Genomic DNA, 17,765 nt, shown 5'->3' on the forward strand with positions numbered 1-17,765 from the left:
ACCGTAAGATGTCTTATAGATCAACATTATACAGTACGTACATTGCGAGTTGCTGACAGAGGGGTTTTTGGTACACGTGATCGGAATGCGCCTCAGAGCTGTATTTACCACGTCTATTGTAATGCCAAAAACACTAAACACCGCACCATGTGATGTGGGCCTTTGAAGTACCCCCTCCCCTCAGTTCCTGCCATTTAGCCATTTATATGCAGCAGTACAAGGGGGGATATGTCATGCCACATGTGTGAGCTATGGCTTACACTGGTTGGCTCATGATGCGAGCTTAGAGTTACCGCTTACTCACATGCCTGGCATAAGCTTACACATTCAGACACACACGCATGCAGGTCACTGGAGCTCTCCGCACGATTATTCTTGGATCACGGTTTCCAATTTTGTTTCTCTTTGCCAACGATTGATGTTTAGACCTGTCACATGGGTTCAACTGTGAAGATCACTTTTAGTGGACTGTAAATTCTCACTTATACCAATCACAGGAACTAGCGCATGAATCATGCCTGGGTCTACAGTATGCGACCATTAGGATGTTTTGGGGTGATATGATATCAGTAGGTGATAATTATATTCACGTGTAATTATTTACGACATGGCGTATGCCGTAATGCATGTTAGTGCAATGCACACCATTCAGTATACAGTACTTGCGAAAGAAAGACAGAGGAGTTATGACCCATTTTCATTTGCTAATTGTTCATCAATCAAAAAGTGGTAATGAAATAGATTTCAAACTCATCAGTATTGTGCACATACATACTATAATAATGCATTACCCAATGTAGTAAATGTTGGTAAAAACAGCATAAAAAACAAACAAATAAAAAAACAAATCTGTTCACTTAATTAAAAAGGTAAAACATACTCTGTCTCTCTCTCCCCCACACACACACACACACACACACACACACACACACACACACACACACACACACACACACACACACACACACACACACACACACACACACACACACACACACACACACACACACACACACACACACACACACACACACACACACACACACAAACTTAACTCAAAGATTGGCCCCAATTAATAATTTTCTTCCCTCTTTGAATCAGTTGCTGGCTGCTGAATCTGTCTTGAGAGATTACACAAATTGTACTTGTACAGTATTTGCACCAATGCTGCTTTTGGTGCTTGCTATGAGTTCGTGTGACATATGGCCTCTAGTCTCTGTGTATGCTTTCATGTTTGTAGCTCGGCCCCACTTTTAGTTCCAGTAAAGCCCATGCTGGAGGTGTTAAGTCAGTGTGAATAGGGCCCCACCTGTTAAAGTAGAAAATTGATCTGCAGATTCTAGGCTACGGCCTCTCAAATATTCCAGTGATCCCTGTGAACCCCGAGGGAGGTGATTCTCACCTCTTCTAACCTTGCCAATTTTTTACATATATCAGCGGTGCAAAGTCTTGACACTCTGTACGCAACCCTGCCAGTTTCACAATGACATTGACCCATTAGGTGATGGTGATACCACACACAATGACAAAATGGCTGTCAGTGATCAGGAGTGATCTGACAACTATTCATTTATCCACTGTCTATTAATTATCAGTTGTTCTTTGTTAATCTTTATAACAGTTTCACAGTGAGCTGCTTCCAGTTCTGTATATAAGTATTTTACAAATATCATTAGTAGCCTACTGTTACAGATCAAAGTATATTGTTAACACAAAGACCACAACAACAATTATCGCAATAAAAACTTTATTTCAGATTAACATAATTCATACAATTAAAGTCAGGCAGTCAACATATTAAGGAACACCCCGACAGGCTTACACAACAAAATAATTAATACAAAACAAACTGCACCACACTTTTACAATAAGACGAATACAAAAATATATGTCTTCAAAAATTGGACGCCGTTTCACTGAATCAGTTGTCATAGAGATGAATAAACTGTACAGCATACTGTAGTGTATCTGAGGGTGCATTTTCACTCCTTTCAGCTAGAGAAGAAACTGGCACTTAATTTGCAGCTATGGCCATCACTACCACCTGTCTAAACCTGCCAGCTTCCTGTTAAGCAGACATGCTACTGCAGTCGTTTTCACACTTTTTGTGCCCAAGGCACACCAAGGGGCAAGTCAACATCGCAAGGCACACTTGTATTCATAGCGAAAATAGCCGATCTACAAGTTGACAACGTGTCACGGTGCGACACGTTGTGAGCTTCTAGATCTGGTATTTTTGAAAGTTTTTAGGAATAAATTAATAAAATAATGTAATATTTTCACCTATAATTACATGCTCATAATAGAGATTCCAGGTTGAAAGTGGTTAAAATATATATATTTCTGTATTGGGAAATGCAGAGAGCACCGATATATTTTTTTTAATAATCATAACTGTAAAGTTGTATATATTGCAATAATGTGTGGTTGTCACAAAATCACAAGGCACCACCTGGACTTGTCTCACGACAACACCGTTTGCGAACCACTGTACTAACTGTATCATTCTGGTCTCAGTAGTAGTACGGCTGTGGACATGATCCCAACCCAGAAACCCGGGAGAAGCCTTCGCGAAATAGTCGTCTTCATCCTGTGCAGCAGCGTAACCTCCCTGTCGCCCCCCTCACCATTCACAGTATAGAAAGTGATAATTCCCGCAGGCTGGTCAACGTATAATCCAAGGGTAGAGCTATAGGGGACATCCAGGATGTCCTCGTTCTGCCCGTCGTACCAGACTTGGTAGCGGCTTCCGGCCCAACACAGGCCCCAGGACTCGTCGTTCTCTCCCAGGCCACTGGGGGAACCAGAATTGGCTCTCCGTCCCGTATCTTCATATGTGATGCCGACTACCACCCATCCAGACACGTCCACCTCAAAGTACGACCTCATGTTCCAAATACCCTCTTTGCATACCACCTTAGAAGAAAAAACAACAAAGACAAAATGATTTAAGTCACTTCACATTATTTTGTGTTTCAGAAGGAGGTATAATGTTCATAGTTAAAATCTGAAATTGCAGTGTACTGCACAATTATTTGCATGCTTGTTATTTCATAGTATAGACTGGTATAAAGGGGTGTAAAGATTAACCGGAAATTGTTTATAACATTAACGATGCGACTAACGACGCGACTACATCTATACGCGGACCCTTGGATCAATCTATGTAAATGTACCAAGAGTCAAACGATGGGTCGGTTATAAAATGATTAATCAGTTCACTGAAGCCTTGCTTCAATGAATTCTTCTTTAGGATTAACTAACCTTCTATGCAAGACCCACAGAACGAACGTTTATAAGTCATCACTTACAAAATAAGGATCTTCTCTTATTTGCACTTTTTACAGCACACAATTAATCCCAAATGTAAGAATGCGAAGCATGTAGATCAGCACTTTTTGAAGCCATAACTTGGTGATAAAGTTTAATGTCTGGTTTGTACTTGGTTGAGTGCAGGTCACTCAAACACGCACTGAAAATAGCAGATCTCATGTGATTTACCTGCTATTTCTGCTAGATCAGATTTCTGCTGCTATTTTTGGTGTGCAACACCGACAGGCAACAAAGTAAACATATGGCATATGCCTCCAAGCCAAACACACTCTCAACACAACATAAATTATACACTGCACTTAATTTATAGGAAGGCAGTGTCACTAGCCAAAATTAACATATCTACAAACAACAATTGTGTCACATTGAGGCCCATTGTTAGCTTCTAGATCTGCACCTTTTGACAAGGGACAGCCTTGTGCTATTGAGATTATAAATTAAGTTTAACAGTCTGCTTTTGTAATATTATATGGATACCACTAGCTGTATTCAATGACTGCTGGTTACTGGTACTACCCACTGTTTACTGTGTGTACTGTATGTACCGAATTGGATACAGCTTACTGTGTACTGACAGTATACATTGAACATACTGCACACTGTTTAATTAATCCAACTTTTGAGTTTGCCATAACATTTATTGTGTCTACATTAAACATTAGAACTATATTAGACTGCATTGTATCGCATCGAATATATCTAATGTAATCACACCGAATTGTTATGCATTCAAATCTTCCTCTACGCCAAATCTCTTCACTGAACATAGCTGATCTACAAGCTCACAACGTGTCGCAACATTTTGCAGAATGTTTGCCTATTTTTGCCCAATGGTCATCTACTATGACATGCCCAAATAGGGATGCTAGAGTTCCTGTGTTTAATTTACCTGTGGTGAGTACTCATATCTGGCTGGTCCATCCAGAACTGGGCAAACTTCCTCCTTTCTACGAGAGACCTTGGACCCGGCGTCTGAAATCCACAGCATCTTATTGGCCGTCTTATCATCCAAAGTCAGGTTAATATAGTCTGGAGTGAAAAATCAAACAAGATTGTTTTAACATACTTCCAGATATGAGGATAAAAAACAAAACAAAAACTCTTCAAAACATATTATTCAGGATTAAAAATCTGTTCTTACGCTGCAACAGCTCAGTTCTTTTGGTTGGCTCTGGGATGTCGGGTATGTAAACAGGTGCTTTTTCTAAAAAGACAGGACATTTGTTTCAACATAAGTATACAATAATAGGTGATGTTTCCTGTAATACAAATAGAGTGCAAGCATATGTCATTCTATCAAGTTATTACAGTACCTTCTTGTTTCTTGTCATTTTTGGATTTTGTGGTTTTCACTAGAAAGATAAAGGGGAAGAAGGTGAATATTATTGCAAATTAAAAGGCTATACAACAGATATTTTTTGGGTGGCAGGTCCATCTGTAGAGGCATGATTCCATTATTGTGGGATCGCTTTAGCGATCACACTAATGTTATCTTCATTAGTTATTATTATTATTATTCCGCCCGTTTTTGGATTGGTCAAGCTTCACGTGACATCACAATATGTAATATAAATAGGTAAGACAGAATTAAGCAGGAACAGTACTTTCTAGTGTGATACTATCAACATTCATCCTTAGCGATCCCACACTGTTTCTTCAGGAACAGTACTTTCTAGTTATTTATGTTATATATATGTCACAGTACGTTTGGAGAACCAGTACGATTGAAGACAGAGCGCTCGTTTTTAGGCACGGGGCTCCTTCGGGGCGAGGCGGGGCTTTTCGAGACAGGGTTTATTAGCGAGGCTCGCGAGGAGGAGGAGGAGGACGGCGCTGCGAGGCGGGGGGTTATTACGCGAGGCTCGCGAGGAAGAGGAGCCTCCTCCTCCTCCTCCTCCTCGCGTTTTAAACCGTCCCGTCCTCTCCTTCTCTCCTTCTCCTCCTCCGAGGAGGAGGAGAAGGAGAGCGCGGAGAGGCGGGGCTTTGATGCGCCGACGGAGACCTGTCTTTTGTTGTTCCCCCCCACATAGCAACCAGGAAGCTACGCTAGGGGAACCATAATATCTATGAGGGGAACGCTGAACACGCGTTCACACGCACGGCGCGCCGACTTAGTGGAGCTTGAGGCCGAGGAAGCGCGCCCTCGCGCCTCCAGGCGCGAGTGCCCGCGGTGACCGGCCGACGCTCCACTAGTCGACTCAGCGCCGTTTGATTTGTAAACCGATAGGGACAGAATAGTTCTTTTCATGGATCACTGTGTGTGTGTGTGTGTGTGTGTGTGTGTGTGTGTGTGTGTGTGTGTGTGTGTGTGTGTGTGTGTGTGTGTGTGTGTGTGTGTGTGTGTGTGTGTGTGTGTCAGGGAGAAAGTAAAACAAAAGCCAGAACACAATAAAAGTATCTAAACAGTCCTGCTTTCAATAAACCAAAAAAAGCATGTGCGCGTGTGTGTGCGCGTGTGTGTGTGTGTGTGTGTGTGTGTGTGTGTGTGTGTGTGTGTGTGTGGCCATATATGTTTGTGCACAAGCCTGGCTTGTGGCTCCCTCTAGTGCTGGGTGGGTGGTAAAAACGAGCGCGCTTTCTTCAATCGTACTGGTTCTCCAATCATACTGTAACATATATATATATATTATAAACTAACTTATTTCCCAAAAATGTAAAACAAAAATGGAGGACTCCTTTGGCCTACTGACAGTGGGCACAAGAAATTTGGAGCTGATCAGTACCGGTGATTTGTGAGATGAGCTCTGGACACAGCCTTGTAGACGGCTAGCCCCATCTGTGACCTTACCCTCAGCTATAGCTCTGGGACGCGTATAGTTAAGATCCGGCCGCTAAACGGTCAAATTCTTACCTTTTTCTGAACATTATATCAAAAAGCTATAGGTAGTCCTTGTATCTTACAGATATCTGTAGTTCCGATGGTCTTTGAGCCCCTCTATCGACGGGTTGAAACAACCTTTTAAATAATTTACACGGAGGTGCCTCCATGTTAAATGCGCGTGCGTATAACAACACCTGAATGGGTATCTATGGCCTTGAATTGCAGATGTTATGTCATCATTTTGTTCAAAAATAATATATAATATATTAAATAAATGATTAACTATAAGTGAAGTGCTCAAATAAAGATTATTGACTAAACCATACATAATATTATATGACAATAAGCTGCATTCAGTCTCTTTTTGCAAGACTACCAAATAACCGGTCCACAACAATTACAGTTAACAATTTAGCAGACACTTCTATCCAGACCTACTGTATTTAGAAAGTGCAAGGTTGGAGTTAAATGCCATGAGAAACCAACAGGTACATAGTCAAGGAATTGAGAATGCAAGTACAGTACTGTATTTACTACAAAGTAACCAAGATAACAAGTAGACATCCAAACTATAGCATCTATTTTTTTAACGTACTTACTGTTCGGATGAATAGCCCATGCAGTTTAATGCCTTCTGTATTTGTTTAAAGTGTATGGCTTATTCCTTAAAACACTGTCATTGTTGTGCAGAAATCTTTTTAAAAAGATAAAAGTAAATAATAGTATATAGTCAACTTAAAAAATTAATCCAGATATAACATCCACAGTCTGCAGGACACTGCCACTAGAGTGGTCATAGGTCTTCTATGAATGTTACTCTTATATATGGTAACTCTGTCAATAAATTAGCAAGTAAACACCACGTGAATAAGATCTGTTGAAATGTATTGGAACCAAAGAGCTGAGGAATAATGCCAAACTGCAAGGAGGAATCTTCTTCTGGCTCACGCTGCCAGTTTCTCTGTCAATAGTGTATAAACAGATTCAACAGATAACCCTCGACTGGATTTCAACCAATAGCATGGGCAAGCCCAGCAATGGATGTTTTGACCGACCTCAGTGATGGAAATAGTATTTTTGTGAGAGAATAACGATTTTTCGAATTAACAATAATAATAGGAACATTTAAAAAATGTTGTGATGCTTTAGAAAGGACTCCTACCTGGTTTATTTGTCCCTGTCATGACCTTTGTGGGGATGGGTCCTGCAGGCATCTTGAGGCTGTGATAAGAGTCCCCGTGGACTTCAGGGATGTTAAAATCGGTCTCTTGAGATTCTCCACAGTAAACCATCACCCTTGACTCGTCTCTTATACCCTTAGTAAAGATGAGATGGGCGGGGGCGGGTTGGCCTTGAACTTGCCTGTACAGTGGTTGAAGTAATTTCCAGAGATTTCTCAACAGGGGATCTGGAGGTTGACATACAGATAGCAGTGGTACTAGCATTGGACACTTGAAACTCTGTAACCTTAGGAGTCTGTTCAGAAAAGCAAAAAGCGAACCTCCCTGGAATGTGGGGTTCAAGGCCTTAGCTTCCCCTATATTGTCAACGCCAGAGGGGTATGGCGACAGAAGCGGAGCCACACAACATATAGGGTGTTGACCCGGGCCAAATAAAGACCCTACAGAATGTGATGCAGAACCTGATAAGTCACACACTGACCTCAATACGTCTCTCAACTGATGAATGAGTAATTCTAACATTGCTCAACGCAGTTGTAATATCTACTAGATGATGGACAAGACACAAACGGGAACAGCGGAAATAATAAACCATACAGCATTTTCTTTTCAACATAAGGACTAATGTGTAATAACAGTTTTCGGCAATTTGCCACTTCACTCCACCATTAACATCTACTGTACTGTATGGGAGGTCATTCATTCTGCATTGTGGCGTAAGGATGACCATTGCACATTGACTGGAGGTGTGATGCGAAGGGGACTAACGTGATTGGCCAATGGACACGTCTTTCTGAATGCTACGAATTTCGCCAGGAGGTAAGTCTTGTCCAAAAGTATTTGCCATTAAACCCTGTTAGTTAAAAATCTTGTATGTCTTCAAACCTTGCCAACATTGCAATACAAATATTAAATTACCTGTTCTACAAACTTTGTCTACCCTCACTGTTTTTCATTAATTGAAGCAACCAAAACAAACAATAACAATTACAGCAAATCTTCAGTAATGTTATATTATTAATATGATAATAATAATCATAGAAGTTATTTTGTTACTGTATCGGATACTTCAGATTTCAATTACTATTAAAACCAAAAATACATAACATCATCAAGTAAATTACAATTCCTATAAGAATTCTCTTTTTTAGTTTGGGTTGGGCTCAAGTCAGCTTGTCTCCAATTTTTGCTCTTTTTATGTTGAAAGATTGATTTGATTTCTAGAAAACACAGAATGACAATTGAAATTTCCTTCAAACTGAAATGTAATTAATGTTGTGTTTTCTTGACCAGAACTCACAACCAGAATAAATACTGTTTCAAAGGGAATGTACTGTATAGAAACATTTACAGAGAAAGTGAGATACAGTACAACTTGGAGAGGTGAAAGGGGAGAATTGAAGAAACTACAGTATGATGGATGTTGGAAATGGTGCGCAAAGAAAGAGGTGGGGACCTCGGCAGCCTATCCTTCAACAGCTAATCGTGCTGTCTTCCTTGGCAGGACTCCTAAGAATCTTAAACTGGATTAATTTATTTGTGTGCTGGCGTGGCACCCTGAATATAGCTGCCCTAAGAAACAGCACATTATACTCAGGTGGCATTTGATGGTGGAAACGGATGGACCAAAAGCCTTTCTGAAAGACAGATGCATCTGAAGCAGAACCACCTATGTGTGATACTTGTGTGAACATAGACCGGAAGCCACCAGGTCATCTTGTTCAGTATGTGCAAACATAGTATCAGATAATACGCAGTTTCTTTTAGACTATTATGTTTTTCTCTATAAGATGGTCAATTGCAGAGAGACAGGAAACCGAGGTCAGAGAGAAAGGAGGCATGTGAGATTCAACCTTGGGCCCTCACAAATCACAGGCCTGGTCCGTGCACCAACTGCGCTACCAGGAACCCCAAATATGCTGTATAATAAAACCTATCAAAGGCTTGACTATCAACGGGTACCTACTACTTTACAGTAGCTGCCCATCAAAAGCAAAAGGGGTACTCCTCCGTCTATGAGCTGTTTGTGTTCATGTTGTGCAGTGAGACAAAATCAACAGCTTGCAGTTGTGTACGCTAACACTTTAGCACACTTCATGTTTAGTAAGCACAAAAATAACTTTATTTAATTGAATCCTGAATGGACTTCTCATTACATCATGTTAGTTAGGTAAGATCTCATTACATAAGGGGTACATTTGGCAATTTTAGTAACAGAGGACAGAGTGTTCTTAAATTACACAAATCCCCCCAACTCTTCCCACCAGCTCAACATGGTATAGTTTTACAGTACTGACGTGACCTCAGGCTTTGACCACAGATCACTCACTCCTTCCATCGGTGCCATTACACACTCGAGCAACTTGAGCTGTGCCAGAGAAGAATAAACAGTAAACACCCCCTGTGGAGCCTACAAATTGAGTTGGAGTTACTTTGACAGTGCTAGGCCACTTATCGATTTATAGATAACAATCGATAACTCATTGAATTTGGTATAACTTATATACATTTCTTGCATAAAGGTAGATGTCCCTGATCCTCATTTGAGTAATTTAATATTGAGTATCTGCCTGTATGAGGCCCAATCGAACATTGTATTTATCTAATACAGTTTCACATCGGATGAGTTGTCTACACATGAAGGAAAACTAATCCAATTTAATGTAAGTAAGATATGCTTGACACCTCTCAAAACACAAGTGGCTGTTGGACTGATTTAACATTTCGATGACTAAATTCCACCCAAATTAGTATTGTAAAATGTGACATGCTCATGCTGCAACACTACTTTTGTTATAAAAATATTTCAAGACATTCTTGTCTTAAGGTGCTACACACCAAGTCGAGCTCATAAGCGCCTGTGGCTAAAATATGTTTGGCGTGTACAGGGCCATCAGTGATTGTGAGGTGTTGCTCACCCGACTCTCCAGCTCAATCAGCGTTATTACCTGTTGATAACAGCACGGAGACAGGGGGGTGAGAGAGAGAGCGAGAGAGAGAGAGCAAGCAAGAGAGACGCACAAACATGCAGGTTTAATGTCAACAGCTAGGCAGAAAGTGTGGGTAGTGCAGTGTAGAGTGTGTGTGTGAGTGTGAGTGTGAGTGTGTGTGTGTGTGTGTGAGAGAGAGTGTGAGAGAGAGAGAGTGTGTGAGAGAGCAAGAGTGAGAGCGAGAGAGATGCACGAACATGCAGGTTTAATGTCAAGAGCTAGGGTGAAAGCAAGTGTGTATATGAGAGTGGGAGAGACGTAGAGGAGTAGCATGAACATGTTCCACCTGTTTGTTTTTGTTGCGCAATACTTTTGAAACCCTTCCGTTTTTTCTTAACACTGCAGATTCCTGCCACCCCCTGGCATTGGAGTTATTTCCTCTCATTAGGGTTGTATTGGTGATTTTTCTCCCGGTGGAGCGGTATTTTAATGTCACGCGTGCGCACGGCACATGCACGGCGCACCTTTTATTAGGAAACATGTTTGTATAGGAAATGTTTTTTAGCTAATTTTAGTCTTTTTAAACTAATACAAATTCAAGGAATGCCATGAATTATAGGAGCTGAAACAAAAAGTTTGCTTTGAACGAGTATCTTTCTCTTCTTCGACGGTGGCTGATGTATTGCTGCGTGCAGATAGGATACTGGCAGCAGTAGCTACTGAAGCCAAAATGCGCGTTCTATTAAATACTATATAGTAAGACCTGGGGTTCTGAATTGACCTGTAACATAAGGAAGGAAGGTATTACACTAATGTGACTTTTAATTATAACTAACCTATTCTTTGTGCAAAACTGATAGTAATCAAGAGAGTTAAATGTTCGCTACATAAGATCTTAAAAAACAAAGCTTTCAGCTTTTCCATTCAGAGTGTTGTGTGTGCAAATCCAAAATGTGCATAAAACAGACCCACGGTATCTGTTGATAGTGATACAAAGGAATGCACAGCTTATGTCTCCTCCCATGTTTCGGACCCTAATGAGATTAGATAGATAAATAGATAGATCAAGCGCAGGCTAGAGATCTCTTAAATATTTCAAGTACAGCATGATATTTGTCAAGAATGACAAAGACATAGAATGACAAAGCACATTAAATTACTACTCATCTACCCTACTTGTCTCCCATTTTACTGGTGGTACAATGGGTCCGAAATTTCAAGCCCATAGTCTTCAAGCCCTGCTGAAAAGAACATGGAAAATGATAGTTCCTTGAAGCTTGAATATCTAGTCTTAAATTGGCAGAGAATTTCAGGGAGTATTTGTTGGGTTCACTGTGTACTGTCTATATTGACAAAAATGTCTTATGTTATGAATACAGCAAACATGCGGGCTCTGGAATAGCGTTGGGCCGCCAATTTGGCTGCATTTGATCTCCAGTACAAGTATCGGCCTGGGTCCAGAAATGTAAATGCTGATGCCCTATCTTGGCAGTATGCAGATCCAAGTGAACCAGACGATAAGCTGTCAAGTGGAGATGAACTCCAGTGAGATTCTGTACTGGTGTTTACTCTAATGAGACAACTGATATTCTTGGTTAATCGCCGACTAAATAGAGAGTATGCACATGCGTCACCTTTCCACCGGGACTCTCATCTAGACTGAGTGGCAAAACATTGAGCAGCATGGAGCATTGGAGTTTGGAAGCGCTCGTTGGAAATCACTCAACGGTCCTGCATACCGTACCCATTTCTAAATTGCACATAATGCAGGAGGCAGCAGGACGTTGCGCTATTGAAAACGAGCGCTTCCAAACTCTTGACACTTAGAAAAATAATCACCTGCACCGGATTTTATTGACAGAAAGTATCTCATAACATGTCTATGGTGGATTTTTATGAAACAAAAACTTTGCAGATAGAAAGAGGATAACTCAAGCTTTCCGTACAGCTGCAATGTTGGTGGATTTAACGTTGTTTAATACGATCAGTTTGGATGTATGGGCTGTCAAGGCCAGAAAGTAGTTTTTTTGCCACTCAGTAGGCATTCCCGCATAACTTCCGGGTACGATGATGTCACACGCATAGCCTCTATTGGTGGCTGCACGTAAGCAGGACCCAGTGATTGGACCACTCTTGATATATTGGCAGCTCAGAAATCCGTCTGAAAAGCATGCACTGAGTGAACACACCAAATAACTATCACACCATTGGAGCTGTTTAGAGGAAAAAAGTTGGTACTGTCTCGTCAAATGTATGCCCCAGATGGAGGTAATGTGAACCTTCAGCTAGTGTTACCCCAGTGCCTTCATTAACGATCATGAATACCAAGGTGTTGAAAGAGCTCTGAAACTGGTACAGGCACACGCTGCTACTGGCCAGGGATGGCGAGAGACATTGAGTCTTGGTGTAGAGAATGCTAAGAGGTGTGCCCTTGCCAAAGAGGAACTGACATGGGTCAAGACACCCAGTAGGTGCTTGCAATCATCATGCCCACGGTATCCTGCTGGCTAGATATTTTACACTATTTCACCCATTTAGATTTGAAAAACGCCGTCTAAATCCTAGCCTAAGTTTTCAGAAAATCTTCTATGTTTTATTCAAAAAAGTTAAGACAATTCCTGTTGCTACATAGTAACTAAAATGACACAGATGCTTTCCTGGTTTTAAAAGGTATAACAAGGTATAGGCTTTCCTGGGTTAATGGGTTAGTAATGAACTGCTAGTAATGAGAGAGAAAATATTCCTATTTTAACAGATGCTGTACACTCAGCAAAATGACCAGAGGGCCAGCACTGTCTCTGATGCCTTGGTACAACATTGGATCCATCATATCAATTCAGGGTCAGGGAACTTTCAAAATACAGCAGAAGTACAGCTGGGCAACACAGCAACCACCACTACAGACTTCTCCAGCCTGTGAAGTGTTTGACACATGTAATTTCTTTGAAATTGATGTGAATCTCCAAATAACGTTCTAGTTTGGTGTGCCACCCTAAAGAAAAAAAGGTTGTGTCCCTGTCCAAGGGATCTTCTCTAAATGAAAAGGCTTGAGCCAAATGATTTCATTTCCAAGTGAGCAACACGCTCGTGTGACCCGCTAATTGAGACTTGGACCCCTTTGTGCTAGCTTTATTTACACAATAAAGGTAGCAAAAAAGCCATTGCATCTGGACTTTAAAATGACATTGTAATTATTACACACTCCCCAGCACAATTTCAGTATGAGTAACATTACCAGAACCAAAACTAGGTGTTTTGTAATAGTCTATCTACATGTAATGAATATGAAGCATCACATTAGATGATGCAAGGCACAGGAGTAATAGAGCCTCAGCTGTAATCAGCTGTCAGCCTGCTGATTGTTTTCAATCAGCCATGTTTTTCTACATGCCAACCACAGCTCCGCTGATTGTTACCAAGTCTGCCATGCTTTTCTACTCTCCAATCACAGCTCAATCCCACAACAAGTCGCGGACTCTCTGCCCATTTAAATCATCAATTCATGTTGCAGTAACATGGCCAGTCTGTCCTCTCATTTCTATTTGAATCACAGACCTTTAGACACAAGTGTCAATGGCTGGTCAATAAGGTCATTGTGACCCAACTAGATATCATATTTGTCATCGTGTTGCATTAATCTTAATATAGCATTTCAATCAGAAAGTGTTGACGCAATCTAGCTACTAGTCTGTAGTCTATTGATCAACAAACATATGTGTATGTGTTTACTCAAATACATATAGTACACACAACGTACAATATGAATCTTGCATATTACCGCATAGTATAGAAATTCCCATGCTCCCATACACCGGCTAGTAGAGTGTGCAACACAATGGCAAAATCCCATCGCTTTCCCATCGCTTTTTCTTGAGAGAACCAAGGCAATGCTAACTTCCGGGTTGGTCTACTCTACAAAAAATACAGTACATCATCCCTGCAGCACTATGTAGAGTTTAGAAGTCTCGCCCGGTGTGGTGATGTACTGAACCACTGGTCCCACTTTTCCGAAAATATACAGGGACTAATAACAGCATGCCCTGTCCAATCTGTAGCTATGGATAGCAAGTTATTGCCGAAGGCATGGCGAGAGAGTATGTTTTACCGTCCGTCCGTCCGTCCGTCCGTCCGTCCGTGTGTGTGTGTGTCCGTCTGTCACCAGCTAATCTCCGGCACCGTTGGCCCGGTCGCTCCGAAACTGTGCACACACACTCCCTGGATGCCAATTCAGAACTTCTGCCCCAAATCTTTCACATGGGCCTGTTATAGCGCCACCAGGAGGCTGATTTGTGCAAAACCCATTTTTTTTATATTACTCCTACAAATTTTATCCAAACGTCATGCAAATCAGTACACAGTATCTCTATAGTCATGTGATCAACACGGATCTGTCAAATTTCCCATATTCCATCCTCATTGCCTAAGGTTGGCTTCCAAAGTTTGCAGGATTGGTCCGTTTTGAGCAAAAAGCCTCAAAGTATACACACAGCTTGCGATTTCCGTGAAATTTCACACGCACATTCCCACTAGGCCGAGGAAGAAATGCCACCCTTCTCACATTGGCCTGTTATAGCGCCACCAGCAGGTCTAATTTAGCAAAACACATTTTTGGAACAAAATGCCTCAAATCATGAATGCAGTGTCAATGCAAGAATAAATGGCACGGTTGGCACCCTTTTCACATTGGCCTATTATAGCGCCACCAGGAGGCCAGAATAACGTACCTGACCTGGCGGAGACCTGTGCTCCGAGGAGCACTTTTTCTAGTTCCATGTGTTTTCCTTCTCCTGGACACCCTTTCGGACCTTGGCGTCACTGGGACGGCACTCAAGTGGTTCTCCTCCTACCAGGTTTCATGGAAAGGTTCGCCTTCTTCCCCCCATACCCTCTTGACCGGGGTCACCCAGGGGTCTGCACTTCTCTACACCAAATCTCTTGACTCTGTCCTCTCTGCTCACACGCTCTCCTGCTATCACTGTTAATGTGTTTGACACTATTATCAGATCCAATATCTTTATAATTATAGGCCTACTTGCGTTATGACTGACATGCTTGGTGATATATTAAAAAGTCCCTTTTAAGTGATGAATGTGCATCTCTCACGCAACAACCAGTTTTTCACTCACAACACAATGGCGTAAATAACCAATCACCAATCATATTCTTGTGGGGGAGATGTGGAAATAAGTTCCAAGCTGCCATACAGCTCCAAACCTGCAGCATAAAGGCAGTTCTTTCAAGAAATAAGTAGTGTAAACCTTGTATAACCATAACAGATCATTTTTCTGTACAAAATTAACACACACACACACACACACACACACACACACACACACACACACACACACACACACACACACACACACACACACACACACACACACACACACACACACACACACACACACACACACACACACACACACACACACACACGACAGCTGTTGTCTGTAGATTTCATACATTCAGAACGATGGCTTATACATGTTTTCATAAAATAACTACATCAAAGTGACTAACAAAGCATCCATCAGCGTTGATACTATAGGCATCAACATTTTGCTGGTAGAGGTAATACAGGAGAGCGGCTGATGCACAAGGGGATGCTGGGTATCGTAGTTCTCTTTAATTAGATTTAAATGCAGTGGTGTGTATATGGCTTTTGTAGAGTGGATATGTTAAAGGTCAGAATCAGACCAAATGCAATGTATCCTCATAGAGGGTGACTGAAAAAGGCCAATTGGGAGTGTCTTCAGATGTTCTTAGGCTAAGTAGATGAATGGAAGGAAAATGTATAAAATTTTGGTTAGAGGTTTGACCTGTGCATTCTCACCCTAAGGTGTCATATTTCACCTCATGGTCAGATGCCTTGGGCGTCTGATGCTGACACTGAGGATGCCCTTTTGTGTACCATGTTGATAGCCTGGTTCCAAACCATAGACCCCGCCCACTCTCTGAGTGGACTGCCTCTTGGTCTGGTGTTGAAATGTGAGCCTAAGATATCTTCGTACCGTCCAATGAGAGTCGGAGGTTGGGGTGGGTCTAACGACAAGCCAATCAGCGAATATCTGCTAAAACAAGTGCGATGACGTCAGATGTAGGTGGATCCGTGGATCTCTTGTGATTGGTTTAGGGAAATTCGAATCCCCTCCCCCTTGTAATCGCCGACACCGCAGCCAATTTCAGTCTGAAGCTCAATGCAGCTTCAGACTGATAATCAGGCTACCATGTTGACGCATTGGGAATGCCAGCCGATTCCAAAACGGCCACTCTACCTCCTGAGCCTATGCCGCTCATGAGTGTCATAGCACTAAGGTTGAAACCTATATGAATAAAATAGGTTAGCTTAGATTCTGGCACCAAGAATTGGATCCCTGAATGAATATACTACAGTATGTACATGCTAACAATAAATATATTTTGTATGTACAGTCCATCAACAATGAGTGTATGGAATGCATATGCATGGTCTATCAACAGACCAAACCTTGCCCACTCGCAGTAGGCCAAGGAGGAACCTCTCTGCCAAATTGTTCAAACTGGCCTACAGTATAACAAGCCGCTTCACGTTTTGGCCTCTAACTCTTGAACCGTAGGCTGGACAATCAAAATCACTCCTTGGATCATAACTCAGCTCCCCAATAGGCCACAGCAACAGCAACAAAATCTATGTGCAGTGGACTTGGCCAGAGCCCTTCTGTCAATTGGTTGTGATGTCATCCTGACAACCAAGCAACAACAAACTCACAGGAGGCACTTGCGCACAAACTCATGTTCATATTTCAATCATTTAAAAAGTGTTGTTAATAACAAAAAAAATTACTGGGTAATGCATAGTTTACACAGTTTAGCGAGAGGAATCCCTCCCCACATCTGATGAGTCGAGCTTGTCAGCAGTCGGATAGCCTAGCAAAAGTAAATTAGCTACAAAGAAAAAATCATATCTGTAATATTTCACAGATTGCACCCTTTTCCACTTGTTACCATGTATAGGCTATATTCTGCTGGCAATCATGCATATTTTGGTCACTAATATTGATGTAATTGAGATGAGATTTTAATGCTATTCATACATAAAGTATGTAATAATGCCAAAAAATGTTGGGGCGCCCTGGTGTTCCACCTGGTAGAGCACATACCATCAAGGCTCAGTCCTTGCACAGCCGACCCGGGTTCAAATTAGACCCCAGGCCCTTTGCTGCATGTCCATCTCTTTCTCCTGCCATTTCCGGTCTCTCTCTACTATTGCTATCGAATAAAGCTTTGGAAATTCCCAACAATAATGGCTAATGTTTTCATACAGTATGTTAAGGTGTGCCCTCACATTGTATTGATACTGCTGCATGTTTTTTGCAAATCGGCGAGCATGTGCATTATAGCACCCCCCCCCCCACTTATAAAAATATCACTACACCCGTTGTTGGCAATAAAAACACACCAGAATTTGAAATTAACTTCATGTTGCATTGTTTTTGCTAGACAACAAGACACCAAGAAATA

The 17,765-nt window shown here is 41.6% G+C and overlaps 1 protein-coding gene across 1 annotated transcript; it reads right to left on the reverse strand.

Annotated features, from left to right (window-relative positions):
* Positions 1-2,348: 2,348 nt before the first annotated feature.
* Positions 2,349-7,446, reverse strand: LOC308105065 (tripartite motif-containing protein 16-like protein; the record flags this gene model as incomplete). The annotated part of the gene is made up of 5 exons (XM_080455698.1): positions 2,349-2,916; positions 4,223-4,362; positions 4,475-4,537; positions 4,647-4,685; positions 7,317-7,446. 5 exons carry the CDS (start codon positions 7,444-7,446, stop codon positions 2,503-2,505), a joined length of 786 nt encoding a protein of 261 aa, XP_080311824.1. The 3' UTR covers positions 2,349-2,502.
* Between the last annotated feature and the right edge of the window lie 10,319 nt (positions 7,447-17,765).

Source organism: Gymnoscopelus braueri (assembly GCF_963280865.1).
Source record: "Gymnoscopelus braueri genome assembly, chromosome: 17".
In the NCBI taxonomy this organism is placed as follows: domain Eukaryota; kingdom Metazoa; phylum Chordata; class Actinopteri; order Myctophiformes; family Myctophidae; genus Gymnoscopelus; species Gymnoscopelus braueri.